General features: G+C 39.4%; 3 protein-coding genes across 3 annotated transcripts; all 3 read left to right on the top strand.

Annotated features, from left to right (window-relative positions):
• Positions 1-3,090: 3,090 nt before the first annotated feature.
• Positions 3,091-6,385, top strand: LOC135495036 (fucolectin-1-like). The gene is made up of 7 exons (XM_064783434.1): positions 3,091-3,094; positions 3,259-3,489; positions 3,786-4,010; positions 4,498-4,515; positions 5,547-5,697; positions 5,976-6,037; positions 6,351-6,385. Exons 1-7 carry the CDS (start codon positions 3,091-3,093, stop codon positions 6,383-6,385), a joined length of 726 nt encoding a protein of 241 aa, XP_064639504.1.
• A 213-nt stretch (positions 6,386-6,598) lies between these two features.
• Positions 6,599-10,131, top strand: LOC135495035 (uncharacterized). The gene is made up of 9 exons (XM_064783433.1): positions 6,599-6,720; positions 6,917-7,070; positions 7,224-7,285; positions 7,587-7,601; positions 8,055-8,078; positions 8,685-8,735; positions 9,301-9,451; positions 9,729-9,790; positions 10,097-10,131. Exons 1-9 carry the CDS (start codon positions 6,636-6,638, stop codon positions 10,129-10,131), a joined length of 639 nt encoding a protein of 212 aa, XP_064639503.1. The 5' UTR covers positions 6,599-6,635.
• A 37-nt stretch (positions 10,132-10,168) lies between these two features.
• Positions 10,169-16,669, top strand: LOC135494405 (uncharacterized). Its single transcript, XM_064782338.1, has 14 exons — positions 10,169-10,549; positions 10,746-10,899; positions 11,053-11,114; positions 11,417-11,431; positions 11,885-11,908; positions 12,515-12,565; positions 12,869-13,501; positions 13,919-14,506; positions 14,761-14,850; positions 14,970-15,062; positions 15,238-15,357; positions 15,617-15,643; positions 15,979-16,065; positions 16,361-16,669. The coding sequence occupies exons 1-14, from the start codon at positions 10,465-10,467 to the stop codon at positions 16,519-16,521; spliced, it is 2,190 nt and encodes a 729-aa protein (XP_064638408.1). The 5' UTR covers positions 10,169-10,464; the 3' UTR covers positions 16,522-16,669.
• The last annotated feature ends 907 nt before the right edge of the window (positions 16,670-17,576 follow it).

The raw sequence follows: 17,576 nt of genomic DNA, 5'->3' as shown, positions 1-17,576 counted from the left end.
GTCTCGGGGTTGGGGAAGTGTAAGGTATTGGTGTAGTGTTGCCGTTGTGATGGTTTTACCTTGGTTACGGTGTTACACCAACACTCTATACTTTCTCAACCCCAAGACTTAACCTGACCCACTACCACAAAATGGGGTTTTGCCAATAGAAATTCAATATTTCGCGAGTTCGTGGCTTCATTCAACACTGAGACTTTACTGTGAAGTTAAAGAATTTTTCATGATTTACCAACATTGACCGAGAAGTGACCGAGAACTCTATAACCACGTTTTTGAAGTTTGAGAGAGAATTGGGCAGGTTATGGAAAAGGGCTGGTCGGACACTACGGAATATCCGCAACACAATTGAAAATTACATAACTGCAGCACCTTTCCGTTATGTCTTTCAAATGTTATATGTATGTAATCATAAAAAACTGTTGTCACCTTGGAGAAACTGCCTCACCTTATTGACCATCAACCTACTTCCAATTTCAAGGGGAATGCGCTTCCCGCATATCGAACCTTCGGTAGCCTGAAGAAGGCATCGTTTGTCAGGACTGGATCTGTATATCAATGCAAGAACATTTGCCGTAACACAGAGAAGCACACATTCTATCTTGGAGACAACTACGACAGATTTGCGGCGATATAAGTTCTCGCCGTAAGAACTCACGTTCAGTGAAACATAGATTTGCGTCACCTGATCCTCCTGGTTGGTAAACTCACATGGTAGCCTCTTTATGCCAATGGCATTCGGATTCTGACAATTCATCATTTTTTTGTTGATGCCAACGAGACCGGCCAGTGGTTTGTGCACCCGGGTTTGTGCACTACCGTATGTTATCGCTGACGACTGTAGACAATCGTATTGGCTATTTCAAATATCTATGTAAATTCGTTGACAGTGCAATGAACAAGCTTATTCATACCTTCTTTTTGGTACCTCACCAAAAGTAGTGCCAGCATCAGCACTAAAAGAAGTTAATACGACATTATTTTACAACACGCAATTTACACTTACATGTGTACATGATTGTATATGTAGTACCACAATTCTGAGTTCTGGACAGATGCATAGCCTTGAAAACAGAATATAGTAAACACATCGTATAATCATCATTAATTTCAAATGTAAGCTTACATGTGACACTAAAAAGATTTTTTGAGTTTTTTTCTCTGTCTGTCTGCTTCCCGCGAAGGAGTTGCTAAAGAGAGAGCGTCGCAAACTCTATCGCCCGGGAACAGCCACCAGCGAATCGCCACTACACTAAAATATCATGAGATTGGATAATCCTACGCCTGCGCCTCACCACGAACTATTCCGCAGCTCTGCATTACGACACCCAAGACTTTGAGATCGCAACGTCCCTAAGCAGTCTCATAGAATTGCTTGGTTAAGGTGGGATGTGACTTATTGGTTAAGGTGGCACCTCTAGTGATGATGCATTCTCCAAAGCTGCCATTATATACCAGCACAGCATCTCTGCACGTATTGGCGTCCATTGCACGTGTATTGAATGTGTGATTCACACGAATGAACGCAGCAAGAATGCTCGAACAAAATCCCGGACTGCACACGGTAAATGTCAATGATTTAAAAAGCCGATGTATATACGAGTGTGCAAAATTAAACGAGGGACAATATCATGCAGTAAAGTTGGTCATTGTTGTAATTGCTTTTAAAACCATCCAAATTTTGGTATAATGAAGCTTTCGATAAATTCTTTGTGAATCTGTGCAATACTATTATTGTTTTTTATTGTGTAAAACATGGCGAACAGCAACTGTTTTTGTTCGTTGCGAAGTTAATCCATGCAATAATCGATCCCTCTTGATTGATATTGTAACAAGAACTGCCTTTTTTTCACGCTGGTGCATGGAGTATATGAAAAATTATACTCCATATATTAAATATGATTATGGTGAGCATATTTATCATTGATCATTACTATGAGGGATGTCTCAGTGGGAGCTGCGAGATTTAGCAATTTCTGATTGAAATATGTCAGTCGTTTGACAGCCTTTTGTTTGGTATCATTAAAGGAACAGATCTGAATGTAATAACCGTTATGTTTTAAGAGCAAGTTTGTCTAAAATGTACGGGCAATGTACGCGCGACGAACAGTACTTAGCTCATACCAGTCACGCGGCGGCCGGCCTTGGCACCGCATGATCAGTCCCAACATTGTAAACGTGGTTGGTTGATATAACAATGTGTGTCATCATCAAAATGCATATATAAGACCTTATACTTTGTTTTGGTATGGCATATCTAAATGGAATACCCTTGAGTTTTGCACCAATCGATATATTCGTCTTTCGTCTGATGGTATACGTTTTATCACAGCTACAAGTACCTTCAAGTCAGGTGATAAATGGTTCGATGGCCCTTTGGTACAGCTGTCCCTTGTTCTTTCCATTAATTGGCGTATAGGCTCCGGTCAGAGTCCCTACACGTTTGCATGGCTTATACCATAGGGTTTTTTAAGAAATGTGCATTCACCATCCCACATCTATGTAGGAGGAAGACTGAGGGACAAATGGCGATTCCATTTCAAACTTTTCAGTAAGATACGGCTTCAGACTTTCAAATTTCTTTACGGATAACAAACTGTAGCACTAACTCCGACAAAGCAGAGAACAGCATGGCGTGTTGATACAATAATAACTCAGGATAACTCGAATTCCACGGCCCAGCTGTGCTTGGCGCGATCCTTTTCCTCGACGCCTAAAATTCGTACCGTCGATTAGATCGTCGAGGACGATTTTATTGAGTTAGCAGGCTACCCATTGGGATCTGTATTGTGATCTGTATTCCACATATTAAACTATTTTTTTGTCTTTTTCAGGTTTTTGCCGTTTTTCACTTACTTTTTCAGAAGACATCATTAGTTTCTCTGTTTCTCTTATTTGTTGCACACTTTCAATTTCAAATTCAAATTTTACCCGTTTCTATATTGCAGTTACCTTGTTTATCATATACTCGGCAGATCGTGTTAGTACCTTATCTCAAAGTGGTCGTGTCCAACACATTTTAAGCTTAATGTATTGATAGAAAGAACTTTCTACATGTATAGTATTTTATAATCAGAAAAACATTAAAACTGCATGGGTATATCATAAAGCTTTAGTAGCTATCGAGTTATCAGTTATTAGTAACATGTTGTACTGACGTTAATCCTTCAAGTCTCTCGGTTATATTTTCAGATCGAATGTCACGTCTTTATATTTATTTATAACTCCATTCAACAGTGCCGCCTATTTACTCCATTTCAGGAAAAAAAGAAACAAATGTTGCTTTGAGAAAACCAGCATTTCAATTCGATGTCTCTTCGGGCGGTGTGCCACAGAGAGCTGTTGATGGCAACGCTGATACTAATTACGGACGGCGTTCATGTACACATACCCATAACCGAGGTCGGACGAGTAGGAACTGGTGGGCAGTCGACCTTCAAGCCCGTTACACGGTCAAGAGGGTAGAGGTAGTCAACAGAGGAGACTGTTGTTGTAAGTTTAACAATGTAGGTTTACCTGTATATGCAAACACGAATGAGGTTCTTTCGACGCCTTAATCAAATGTGCAGACCTTATTCCATATGACCAGTAGTTTGGTGTGAATAATGGTTTACCGTTGCAAACATGGTAATGGGTACGCAGCGGACTGATGGTAACATGCATGATCTATTCATCTGCCTATTAACCAATATGAATGTTAGAAATGATAAGCAAGTCTCATATATAAAAATAAGTGGATATGTAAATGGCATTCTTTTGTTACACGACTCCAATAATTTATCGTTTAGGGCAGCGCCTGAAAAACTTTCAGGTCCTTGTAACAGACGTCAAACCACAGACAGGGAAAGACTTAAAAGGCGTCAGGGTGTGTGTCCACCATAAAGGTGGTGTCGGTAAAGGGGCTACACAGAGGTTGACATGTAAAGGTGGTGTGAGCGGACGTTATGTGGCTGTACAGCAGGCGAGGAGCCAGCCGTTGACCCTCTGTGAGGTCAGGGTGTTTGGCACAAAAGGTATGACAAGAGTGATATTAAGCAACACTGCAGCGTTATTACAGCTTGTTCAATTAAAAACGGTTACCATAAGAAGATTTGATTATTTCATAATGGCTTAATGAAATTAAAAACCTTTCGAACATGTTGTGTAAGTCGTGCATAGAATAAAGTCACAAAAGGAGTTTTGGTTATTTCTATTTTTATTTCGTCTTGTGTATTCTTCATGGTTCACGGGGATACTTGTCCTTTTTGTCAGGTCCGAGGAAAAGGGGAGAATGTGTATGGAAAAAGGGGAATATGTAAAGGCTTAACCTGAAGATACCAGTCTGTTAGAAGAAAAATTCAAAATGAATTCATCCTTTTCGTCAGGTCAAGGGGAAAAGAGAGGAAAGTGCATGGAAAAGGAGGGAATTGCCTTAACCTGAAGATACTAGTTTGTTAGAAGGAAAATTGTAAATGAATTAAAAAACTCAAATTACCGCATATCCATATTCATACCTTACAGCCTCTCGGACCTCACCGAGTAAGTTATTTTCATTTCTAACTTTAAGTTTAAGTAATAGTAAACCACCGATTGAAATACATATACTTCTAACTAGCAACCATACAGTATTACATATTATTCTCTATGAGATTGCAAACGTGCAAACAAGCATCTTTTTGTTGTTGGTTGATAATTCTGAAACCTTTTGATCTACAGCTTTTCGGTCACACGTTCAAATGACATCCACATTTACATTAAGAATAAGCATATTCTGATACTAAAGCTTTTATGCTCGTCCGAAAAAATGCAAGTTTAACATTTGCTGCATAAAAACATAGCATTACAAATCGTGACTGCAAAAATGTTTGCAATCTTTAAAACTCCTGCTTATACCATCTTGACCTTCAATGTTTTCACCTTGTTCAGTTTTCAGACAACGCGCGTCGCGACCTTGATAGAGAGTACAGCATGCATTTACATACAAACCATTTTCAAACGCGGTAGATTGGCTATTGTTCTTTTATAGTTTCGACTGATCATCACGATCGGACGCAGAGTCTGACGATCTCAACAATGGTCTCACTCAAAACCCCATAAATTTTGCATTGAAACTTAGGGGTAAGGTCTATGTTATCGAAATATGTTTTCAAGATATGTTGGTTTATAAACACGTATATATACACAGTGTACACTACGAACAGCAGAATTAAACCAACTTGAGTAAGGTGCCGCGCAAACACCGGCGCGCAGTGTAGAGAGGTATTGATTTCTTCAGAGGTATGTGGCTACGGAGTCTGCAGAGAAAATATCTCTGAAAGTTCAGAATGGTTCCTACCAAATCTTACGCTGTGTAGCAGCATGATGAACAGTATAGACATCCAAACACGTACGGAGAAATATTACAACTTGTATAATGTAGGCCTATCATTCCGCATGTTTATATGTGGCCATGCAGTATTGAAGAGCAATAGGAATAATAAATGTTGAAGGCTGTAAACTATATCTGGGAGAATATCGTGCCCTAATCTCCAGTAAAAACTTACTGTTTATGTTAATGATTCATGTTTCAGATAAGTGTTTTACGCATAGGCATGGTGACTGCTGGGGTAACGACATTAAGCATTACGGTGGAAAGACCCTTGACCAGTGTAAGAGCTTATGTAAAGCTCGAGCAGATTGCAGGTCTATCCAACACCGTGGCAAAAGCTGCTGGCTAAAATGGTAAGCATCCCAACTGTCTTCTTCATCTAAATTCCAGTCACTTTTTGTTCTTTCCTTCCGCTATTGCAATCGAAATAAAATATTGATATAATTCTATACACACGCTTTAGCTAAGAAGGAAGGGCAAATGCCACTCCAAGTCTCACATGCCTGGCATGTCATCCATGCAGTTACGACTGCCCGTCCTAAGTGACTTCAGCAAAATACATACTCAAAGCTTAAGAAGTGATTTTAATAGAGTAGTGATACAACATCTTAAAGCTTTTCTACCTCTTAAGGTATGCATGCGAATCGAATGAACTACGAAGTAAAGGAAACAAGACATTCCACCAGTGGACAAGTAAGTTGAACTAAAGGATAATGTGCTTCATCAGTCTCAAATTTCAACCTTCTTCTGCATTACAAAGTTGTCAGGGGGTAAACTTGAAGAAATCTTTGAGAATGTGAATTGAAAATATTACTTTAAGTACCACTGAAATCACATACTACGCCTTTCCCAAATTTATTCCAAGGCTATGTATGCATTCTTACTCTAGGTTGAGAGAAAATTACAACCAATTTTAGTTAGAACCACATTATGATAACTATTCGCCTTGAAATCCATTGTATATTCTGACATCAATGTTTTATGTCTTTTATCTCATTTGTTACAGACACGTGTGGTAAGTTAGAAACTGCATATCTTTAATTACATTATATTTGATATTTGCATATAGAACAAAAGCAGAACGACATGTTATCCAAGACTTCTGCGGTCAATGCAGTACTGACACACCTCATACTTCCCAATTATTGAATACGAATTCTTGCCCAGTACGACCAAATGCACTGTCATTGCCAAAAATATATATTTCATGCAAAGGGGATTAAAGTGAAGGACTAAATGCAAAACGAAGGAAAACCTAAGCATCCAAATATTAAACACCATTTTAGCCTACATGTGTATAGACAACCAATTGGTCAAAAGAAACCAACTAAAAACTATCACAAATCCGTTTTTACATTTTTCAGCGAAGGTTTCAAGTAAGTAAGATTCAACAGTTTTGTATTTTCCGACAAATCAATATATGACACTGACTTATCTGTTTTGTTACGAGTCTGAGGTTCTAAAATTAGTGCCTGCATCCTTTCTGCGAGTAAATTCGTCAGGTTCCGAAGAAACTTAGGATCAGTTTCTGTTTTGAATAATGACTTCAAGACGTTCTTTTATCCTTTTCAGAGAATTGTAAATATAAGCACGAGAACGGCGATTGCTGGGGTCATGACATCAAACACTATGGTGGGAAGACCCTTCATCAGTGCAAGAGGTTGTGTACATATAAAAATGAGTGCAAGTCTATCCAGCATCGAGGACGGAGCTGCTGGCTAAAGCGGTGAGCATTTATCAATGCTGTTCTTTTTTCCTAAACGGTCTTCTATTATATCTTGATCCTAAAAACGCCTTTTATCTCACCAAATCCTGGAATGGGTAGGCGCTTACCAAAATATTAAATATGATAATAACCAACTAATTGGTTTGATTATAGGTACGCGTGTAATTCAGGACAACTAAGGAACAGAGGAAACAAGGCCTTCCACCAGTGGACAAGTAAGTTGAATGACATTGCCTTTCATTGTCAGCCACAAATATTTCTCCTATACGCTAAGCTGGCTGGCTGTCACAAATTTCATTTAGAAGATCAAGTGATTAAACCTATCAGGTGAACGTATTAGTCTTATTCTGAATGATATAATTCAATGATTCTGAACTGAACACAGCTGGCAATGGCTGCTTGAGAGAGAGATTGTCTCTTTTTATAACCTCCCAGCGTCATCACAACTAGAAAACAGTGCAATGACATTCTATTCTAACATTATTATGATGTTGTGTATTGTTCTCTTTGGTACAGAACTATCATGCGGAGGTAAGTTATGAAAAGAATTGAGTTTATACGCTGAAAAGAGAACACTTTTTACCTAATAACACAAAAAGAGTAATTCTAAAATTAATCAACTCTATTCCACGGAGACACTAGATATGCTGTACCGCTGCAAGTCGCAGCCATTTAACTGTGAAAATGAGGATCATACACGAATTGGCAATAATCAAAGCTGCTAATATCTTCAGCAGCAACCATCCAACACTACACGTACAACTCATGCTGGGATTACGACTTTGAATACTAGCACTATACATGAATCAAATGATTTAAAAAATGATCTTCAAGACAAAATTGTCATAACAACGAAATGAAGAAGGAAGAAAACTAATACTGTAGCACCTGGCCATCAGCTTTATAACTGTGTTCCTTTTTCATTTCTGAGTTATTTTGCTCTCTCTTAGAAAATTGGTACAGATTAATATCCATCATTTTCAGCTTCTGGGTCACCAAAAAAAACAGGTAAGTTCTGTTTTATTATCAGTATTGAATAATTATCAAAATTGATAGTAGCAACATCCGTGAGGAATCGGTAATAGGGCTACATAATTCGTTCATACTGTTTCAAAATATGAGTAACTGTGATAAGATAAGACAACATTTGAAAGGGATTTCAGATGATCAATGAGGAGTTGAAAAGGTTTTCCTTTGTCAGTTGAGAAGAGCGTGTCACTAGATTGGCCATGATCAATTGAATACGTCACTTTGTATTTCAAAGACAACATACTGAATATTCAAACTATAAAAAAAGGTAAACATAAGTTTTTTAGGACCATGTCATTTGTTTCATGTGTTTTCATTTAAAAGTTTAGTTACTGTGTTTAGAAAACAGATTTCAGAAGATCAATGAGCAGTTGTCCTGTTAACCAAGTACAGCATTCATAAAGATTTCTAATAGAAGGAACTCCCCGGCTACCAGACACAGAACGACATCAAGAGACCTTGTGTCAATATGATAAGATGTGATGCCTATTTGACCACACAGAAAAAATGTAATCAGAATATAATACTCAATAACCACAAACCTGAAATAGCCTTTTCACGAAGATCTTGACGTTTTCTTCTCAGGTAAACCGACTGGTGGAAAGTCAAAGCCCTCGCCAAAAAAGTCTACATCAGGTAAGCAAGAAACTTGCCAATTTGGTTCGCACTGCAGTGTTACATTGCAACGTTCTAATTGATAGTTGGCATTATTTCCGAACTATTCAGATATTACCTAGGCATGGGAAGAAAGAGGGCGGGCCAGAAAATGAACTTAATGGGCTGCATGAAGAAAGTGGCGAACGACTCTGAATTAGAAACCACAACCCAACAATAATGGATTAGTCTATCTCAGCAGTTTACATTATATAACACGATAATAATCATCTGCAAAGCCTATTGATTTCTTCAGAGGTATGTGGCTACGGAGTCTGCGGAGAAAATACCTCTGAAATTTCAGAATGGTTCCTACCAAATCTTACGCCGTGTAGCAGCATGATGAACAGTGTAGACATCCAAACACGTACGGAGAAATATTACAACTTGTATAATGTAGGCCTATCATTCCGCATGTTTATATGTGGCCATGCAGTATTGAAGAGCAATAGGAATAATGTTGAAGGCTGCAAACTATATCTGGGAGAATATCGTGCCCTAATCTCCAGTAAAAACTTACTGTTTATGTTAATGATTCATGTTTCAGATAAGTGTTTTACGCATAGGCATGGTGACTGCTGGGGTAACGACATTAAGCATTACGGTGGAAAGACCCTTGACCAGTGTAAGAGCTTATGTAAAGCTCGAGCAGATTGCAGGTCTATCCAACACCGTGGCAAAAGCTGCTGGCTAAAATGGTAAGCATCCCAACTGTCTTCTTCATCTAAATTCCAGTCACTTTTTTTCTTTCCTTCCGCTATTGCAATCGAAATAAAATATTGATATAATTCTAAACACACGCTTTAGCTAAGAAGGAAGGGCAAATGCCACTCCAAGTCTCACATGCCTGGCATGTCATCCATGCAGTTACGACTGCCCGTCCTAAGTGACTTCAGCAAAATACATACTCAAAGCTTAAGAAGTGATTTTAATAGAGAAGTGATACAACATCTTAAAGCTTTTCTACCTCTTAAGGTATGCATGCGAATCGAATGAACTACGAAGTAAAGGAAACAAGACATTCCACCAGTGGACAAGTAAGTTGAACTAATGTGCTTCATCAGTCTCAAATTTCAACCTTCTTCTGCATTACAAAGTTGTCAGGGGGTAAACTTGAAGAAATCTTTGAGAATGTGAATTGAAAATATTACATTAAGTACCACTGAAATCACATACTACGCCTTTCCCAAATTCATTCCAAGGCTATGTATGCATTCTTACTCCAGGTTGAGAGAAAATTACAACCAATTTTAGTTAGAACCACATTATGATAACAAATCGCCTTGAAATCCATTGTATATTCTGACATCAATGTTTTATGTCTTTTATCTCATTTGTTACAGACACGTGTGGTAAGTTAGAAACTGCATATCTTTAATTACATTATATTTGATATTTGCATATAGAATAAAAGCAGAACGACATGTTATCCAAGACTTCTGCGGTCAATGCAGTACTGACACACCTCATACTTCCCAATTATTGAATACGAATTCTTGCCCAGTACGACCAAATGTAAGAGTTACTATCAAGATGAAAAAAAGACAACACCTCTAAGTTCCCTAGCGTATTATTGAAGAAACAGAAAGTGTGCGGGAGCACTGTCATTGCCAAAAATATCTATTTCATGCAAAGGGGATTGAAGTGAAGGACTAAATGCAAAACGAAGGAAAACCTAAGCATCCAAATATTAAACACCATTTTAGCCTACATGTGTATAGACAACCAATTGGTCAAAAGAAACCAACTAAAAACTATCACAAATCCGTTTTTACATTTTTCAGCGAAGGTTTCAAGTAAGTAAGATTCAACAGTTTTGTATTTTCCGACAAATCAATATATGACACTGACTTATCTGTTTTGTTACGAGTCTGAGGTTCTAAAATTAGTGCCTGCATCCCTTCTGCGAGTAAATTCGTCAGGTTCCGAAGAAACTTAGGATCAGTTTCTGTTTTGAATAATGACTTCAAGACGTTCTTTTATCCTTTTCAGAGAATTGTAAATATAAGCACGAGAACGGCGATTGCTGGGGTCATGACATCAAACACTATGGTGGGAAGACCCTTCATCAGTGCAAGAGGTTGTGTACATATAAAAATGAGTGCAAGTCTATCCAGCATCGAGGACGGAGCTGCTGGCTAAAGCGGTGAGCATTTATCAATGCTGTTCTTTTTTCCTAAACGGTCTTCTATTATATCTTGATCCTAAAAACGCCTTTTATCTCACCAAATCCTGGAATGGGTAGGCGCTTACCAAAATATTAAATATGATAATAACCAACTAATTGGTTTGATTATAGGTACGCGTGTAAGTCAGGACAACTAAGGAACAGAGGAAACAAGACCTACCACCAGTGGACAAGTAAGTTGAATGACATTGCCTTTCATTGTCAGCCACAAATATTTCTCCTATACGCTAAGCTGGCTGGCTGTCACAAATTTCATTTAGAAGATCAAGTGATTAAACCTATCAGGTGAACGTATTAGTCTTATTCTGAATGATATAATTCAATGATTCTGAACTGAACACAGCTGGCAATGGCTGCTTGAGAGAGAGATTGTCTCTTTTTATAACCTCCCAGCGTCATCACAACTAGAAAACAGTGCAATGACATTCTATTCTAACATTATTATGATGTTGTGTTATTGTTCTCTTTGGTACAGAACTATCATGCGGAGGTAAGTTATGAAAAGAATTGAGTTTATACGCTGAAAAGAGAACACTTTTTACCTAATAACACAAAAAGAGTAATTCTAAAATTAATCAACTCTATTCCACGGAGACACTAGATATGCTGTACCGCTGCAAGTCGCAGCCATTTAACTGTGAAAATGAGGTTGATACACGAATTGGCAATAATCAAAGCTGCTAATATCTTCAGCAGCAACCATCCAACACTACACGTACAACTCATGCTGGGATTACGACTTTGAATACTAGCACTATACATGAATCAAATGATTTAAAAAATGATCTTCAAGACATAATTGTCATAACAACGAAATGAAGAAGGAAGAAAACTAATACTGTAGCACCTGGCCATCAGCCTTATAACTGTGTTCCTTTTTCATTTCTGAGCTATTTTGCTCTCTCTTAGAAAATTGGTACAGATTAATATCCATCATTTTCAGCTTCTGGGTCACCAAAAAAAACAGGTAAGTTCTGTTTTATTATCAGTATTGAATAATTATCAAAATTGATAGTAGCAACATCCGTGAGGAATCGGTAATAGGGCTACATAATTTGTTCATACTGTTTCAAAATATGAGTAACTGTGATAAGATAAGACAACATTTGAAAGGGATTTCAGATGATTAATGAGGAGTTGAAAAGGTTTTCCCTTGTCAGTTGAGAGGAGCGTGTCACTAGATTGGCCATGATCAATTGAATACGTCACTTTGTATTTCAAAGACAACATACTGAATATTCAAACTATAAAAAAAGGTAAACATAAGTTTTTTAGGACCATGTCATTTGTTTCATGTTTTTTCATTTAAAAGTTTAGTTACTGTGTTTAGAAAACAGATTTCAGAAGATCAATGAGCAGTTGTCCTGTTAACCAAGTACAGCATTCATAAAGATTTCTAACAGAAGGAATTCCCCGGCTACCAGACACAGAACGACATCAAGAGACCTTGTGTCAGTATGATAAGATGTGATGCCTATTTGACCACACAGAAAAAATGTAATCAGAATATAATACTCAATAACCACATACCTAAAATAGACTTTTCACGAAGATCTTGACGTTTTCTTCTCAGGTAAACCGACTGGTGGAAAGTCAAAGCCCTCGCCAAAAAAGTCTACATCAGGTAAAGCAAGAAACTTGCCGATTTGGTTCGCACTGCAGTGTTACATTGCAACGTTCTAATTGATAGTTGGCATTATTTCCGAACTATTCAGATATTACCTAGGCATGGGAAGTAAGAGGGCGGGCCAGAAAATGAACTTAATGGGCTGCATGAAGAAAGTGGCGAACGACTCTGAATTAGAAACCACAACCCAACAATAATGGATTAGTCTATCTCAGCAGTTTACATTATATAACACGATAATAATCATCTGCAAAGCTTCTGATGCGAAAACAAAAAACAGATTTCCCAATTTTCTTACAGGTTCTTTCTTTGGATATCCATCGTGGCTTGTTCTTGGCCCCACCACCGAACCAAAGCCAAAGCACCTCAAAGGCTTAACACTTACCGTCAAGGGTGTAACACAAACCTCTGGTCCCGGAAAGCTAAAAGCCTGGAATTACCCTGGACTCAAGACTGCCTACACAAAGGTATCCAACGGCGGCAAGCTGGACTTCAAAGGCAGTTTCACAATTGCGGTATGGTTCTACCAGGATCAGGTCAAGAACGGAGCAATCGCAGAATGGCGTGGTAACGGCCCCTTTGGAACACACTTTTGGATCTGGCAAGGAAAACTCTTTGTCAATGTCGACCCGAAAACAGGCCCCACCCTCATGCAGCACTTCAAACAGGTCACACCTAAGAAATGGCATTTCATCGGAGTCAGTTACAACGCGGACACCGGAGAGTTGCTCATGTGGATTGACAGTGACCTACTACTCAAAAAGAGGACGAAGGCAATACCTGACACCTCTGGCGATGTGTATACCGGGATCAGACCAGCTAACAAGAGCTATCCCTTGAAGGCTAAACTTGCTGGCCTTACCATACTGAAGGGCTCAATCAAAACCAAAGACCAGATCGATAAACTGAAAGGAGATATTGGCAAGGCTGCAGGTAAACTTGATAGTTCTTTTCAATTAACGTTTCTGGGATCAGACCCACTGGAAAAGACCCACAAATTCCTCTAAAGGCCAAACCATAATTAAGGGCGCTATATCTACTAAAGGTTCAAGTTCATAAACTAAAGGGATACATTAACAAGGCGGCAGGTAAAGTCAGTATTTCGCATCAATTAAATCAGTTTCAGCCAAGTCCTCCCATCAAACCATTCTTGTTTTCCAAATATCTTTTAGTACTTTATGAAGCAAGCCACAACTCTCTCCTTCGCTGATCAACGAAGAATTATCTTGATATTGAGTATAACGCCTTCAGCATCTCCAATAGACCCGAATAGCATGCCGATTGACGAATGAATGATAGGCAAAGGTCGATATTGAAGACATGTCTACTTTATTCATTTTATTTCTAAAGGTGGGAAGAAATCTGGCAAAAAATCTGGCAAGAAATCTGGCAAGAAATCTGGCAAGAAATCTGGCAAGAAATCTGGCAAGAAATCTGGCAAGAAATCTGGCAAGAAATCTGGCAAGAAATCTGGCAAGAAATCTGGCAAGAAACCTGGCAAGAAACCTGGCAAGAAATCTGGCAAGAAATCTGGCGGGGCAGCCCCAACCAAGAAGAAACCGGAAGGCAAGCCAGACAAGAAAACTGGTGGGGCAGCCCCAACCAAGAAGAAAGCAGGAGGCAAGCCAGACAAGAAAACTGGTGGGGCAGCCCCAACCAAGAAGAAATCCGGGAGCGCGCCTGGCAAGAAAACTGGTGGGGCAGCCCCAGCGAAGAAGAAATCCGGGAGCGCGCCTGGCAAGAAAACTGGTGGGGCAGCCCCAACGAAGAAGAAATCCGGGAGCGCGCCTGGCAAGAAAACTGGTGGGGCAGCCCCAACGAAGAAGAAATCCGGGAGCGCGCCTGGCAAGAAAACTGGTGGGGCAGCCCCAGCGAAGAAGAAAGCAGGAGGCAAGACCAGTACAAAAACAGCTGCCACATCACCAGGAGGCAGTGAAGGTGTGATATTTTGCGCAGAATCTAGACCGAACTGACTATTTGCAGCTTGTTCCACAGAACTCTACCTGAAAACTAAAGCATATACGAAGGCATGCACGATATGCAATATCACCTGGACTTGAATTAGCGTCATGCAATCTCAAAAAAGTTTTCCACTGAATCATTGCAACTTGACATACGCAAAGGGGAGTTTTGTTATCAAACTTGAAGTCAAATACCCTTATTGCTGTTAGATGATTGTATTTCTTTTCCAGATACGGTGTCAATCAAACTGGTGAAGAAGGTGAATGGAAAGTGTCCACCGGGAACAAAAGTTCATCCACTTTGGCCTAACCTATGCCGAAGTAAGTACGGGGCCTTCCACGCCATCTCCTCATTTAGGACACTTAATTGTACTGGTAGAAAAATCTGATGGTGTCAAACGTCCGTTTTCTCCTGACTCCAGTGTATTCTTTAATTTCAGAGATTATCCTCATCCATCTGACGCACAAGGACGAGTTAGGGAAATGTCCGGCAGGTACCAAGCAGTACAAAAAAGACCCAAAACTATGCAAAAGTATGTTTTTATTCCCATCGTCATTATAATCATCACAGCAACTCGGTCCTTCAGCATATTTTCTGTTAATGGTCACAAACTAGATCGTAGTTTCTACTCTCGAACCTTAATGTAAACTATTGTTGATATTACATTACAGTAACTGTTCTAAATAATCCATAATGATTCATTTCAGTCACTGACATGAAGGCTTTCCAGGCGATAGTTTTCGTCCACCTTAGGACAATTGCCATGACTGGCGGCAAATGTCCATCTGGTAGTGTGCCTTACACCAAGAGAAAAAATACCTGCATAAGTAAGTCGCCTCATTTAGTACATTTTGTCTGGTAAGAGGCTAGCGGACAAAACGTCCCAGCTGCGGCAGGTTTGACCGTGTGAATGACGTGTAGAGTCATAAATTGGCTGTCTACCAGCAAATTCTGACTCCCACGGTTTAACCAGGGGTGTAAAACCCAAATTACAAATCCAAAAGGGAACAATGCTCAGAGTGTTGAAATCCATTTGGGATGCTCTGCTTCAATGGTATGATTATTTCATGATACTTTCTTTTCTAGTTAACCAATGGCTGAAGTTCAAAAAAGGTAGGAATCAACTATTCAATGTTAACAAGGACCTAGATGATCTAAGTTAAAAATGCAACATGCTGTAGGGGCAATAATCTAAAGATACATAAACACATACTGTATGTGCGAAGAGTCAGGTGTGTAAATAAAAGAAAGCCATCTATAATGGAAATATTTCTCTTGTAGGGTCTGTTAAATTAGATATTGAAACACCCACAACCTGCCACGCCCTTCTTCAAGACTTATTTTGCCGAAAAATACGCAAGCACAAAACCAATAGAAGTTTGTACATAAACATGCGCTGTTATGTAGAATTACATCTTTCATGTGTAAAAGCTTTTATTCAATTCCAGGATCTGCTCCTTTGATTGCGTTGGATTCAAATGGCAAATGTCCAAAAGGTAGCGCTCCATATCCAAAGGAGCCTGGAACGTGTTTGGGTAAGTTTAGCAGTTCACTAACTCAGATATGTGGTGGGATAAATCAAAGGCCTGATTCCACTACAGTGGAAAACCGTCTGACTTTTGCTGCTCTGACACGCCTAGCTTTGTGGTCAGTTTCAAATGTAATTTGAAATTAATCCAACGGCGGTGAAAACCGCGGGTTCGCTGCAGTTTTCTGCTGTTTTGGAAACAAAGCTTTACTGTCATGTTCAAAGCATGCCCTTTTAAAACTATAGGAGAAGGTAACCCGAGGTAGAAAACTTGATTGTGACAGAATCCTGTCTTTTTTCAGTCGGTGATGCATTGGGAATGCAACTGAAGAAAGGTTCTGGAGGAGCTGGTGCAAGTAGCAAGAAAGCAAGAAAGAGAAAGGGTAGTTCCGGGAAAGGTGGTCCAGCGAAAGGGAAAAGAAAAAAGGGTGGTTCCGGAAAAGGCCATAAAGGGAAAGCGTAATTCCGGGAAAGGAGAAGGAGGAAAGAGGCATGGGAATGTGCATAAACCATAGATGAAATGGTCCGCGATTACGATGTCCATAAGATCTTCCTTTTAAAAAGACCAGAAATGAACCAATCCATGGTCAGAAAGTCTTTGAATGATTGAACACAATAAAATATCATTTTATATGAATCAAGATGTTTTGTTGGTGCACATTTTTAATGTTTTTATAAATTGGCAGATTCAGCCCAGTACAGGACCGAGTGTTCTGCCCCCCCCCCCCCGTCTCCCCCCCCCCCCCACCGATGAGACGCTAGCCCCGTGGTGATCAATTGTCTGCACTTAACGCAGCTCCATTACGATCGGCCACGACAGGATGTTCTCAGCACCCAACTCCAACTCTTGAATGGATCATAAATATGCTAGATCACCATCCAGCATCAGCGAAAGATAGTACACATCGGCGCTTATTCAAAGCTTTTCCAAACATTTTACAATTTTACAGAAGCGTGGCACTTCCCAGATAGCAATTAAGTCCTATCGACATACATATGATCATTGAACCAATTTGCCAAGATTGGAACGAACAAATATGAAATTCTAAAGGGGGGCGCACTAAGTCCTTGACTTTTCATATCATTGCTCGGCCATTTACAGTGCGATTGATTGTGCACCCCCCGTTAGGACGAGGCACGTAAGATATTATACAGGTGGGGAAATATTATTTGGTCAATCCAATCCATATCGGCCTGCCAAGAAAGATTTTTTGGTCGCACTTCTGATTTCAAAATGGCGCTGAATTTGCGGGGTAGTTACTAATCTCGTCACCAACCATCTCGCACACTCGTCACCAGGCAGCTCCTCGGAGTCGCATATTTCATTGCCGTTGGTTGGCTGTAGGCTCTAATTATTCAATTATTAAATTAATTTAAATTTTTGAACCGCCCTCGATATAAAATGCCAACATAACTAGAAAAATCATTTGTATTTAGCAGCGTTTTACAAGCAAACTCATAATCATAATCCAAACACCGATTGCGCGAGCAAATTGGCTAGAGTTCAATGAATGACCG

This window comes from Lineus longissimus, chromosome 10, assembly GCF_910592395.1.
Source record: "Lineus longissimus chromosome 10, tnLinLong1.2, whole genome shotgun sequence".
NCBI classification, from domain to species: Eukaryota; Metazoa; Nemertea; class Pilidiophora; order Heteronemertea; family Lineidae; genus Lineus; species Lineus longissimus.
This window is presented reverse-complemented; position numbering and strand designations above follow the sequence as displayed.

What these genes read in the sequence shown, in the direction of transcription:
- LOC135495036 (XM_064783434.1), top strand. An exon ending in CAACAGAGGAGACTGTTGTT is followed by an intron (nt 3,490 to 3,785) that starts GTAAGTTTAACA and finishes TTTATCGTTTAG; the next exon opens with GGCAGCGCCTGAAAAACTTT. An exon ending in AAAAGCTGCTGGCTAAAATG is followed by an intron (nt 5,698 to 5,975) that starts GTAAGCATCCCA and finishes CTACCTCTTAAG; the next exon opens with GTATGCATGCGAATCGAATG.
- LOC135495035 (XM_064783433.1), top strand. Translation starts at nt 6,636, where the DNA reads ATGTGTATAGACAACCAATTGGTCAAAAGAAACCAACTAAAAACTATC. An exon ending in TGGGTCACCAAAAAAAACAG is followed by an intron (nt 8,079 to 8,684) that starts GTAAGTTCTGTT and finishes TTTTCTTCTCAG; the next exon opens with GTAAACCGACTGGTGGAAAG. An exon ending in AAAAGCTGCTGGCTAAAATG is followed by an intron (nt 9,452 to 9,728) that starts GTAAGCATCCCA and finishes CTACCTCTTAAG; the next exon opens with GTATGCATGCGAATCGAATG.
- LOC135494405 (XM_064782338.1), top strand. Translation starts at nt 10,465, where the DNA reads ATGTGTATAGACAACCAATTGGTCAAAAGAAACCAACTAAAAACTATC. An exon ending in TGGGTCACCAAAAAAAACAG is followed by an intron (nt 11,909 to 12,514) that starts GTAAGTTCTGTT and finishes TTTTCTTCTCAG; the next exon opens with GTAAACCGACTGGTGGAAAG. An exon ending in ATCACCAGGAGGCAGTGAAG is followed by an intron (nt 14,507 to 14,760) that starts GTGTGATATTTT and finishes TTTCTTTTCCAG; the next exon opens with ATACGGTGTCAATCAAACTG.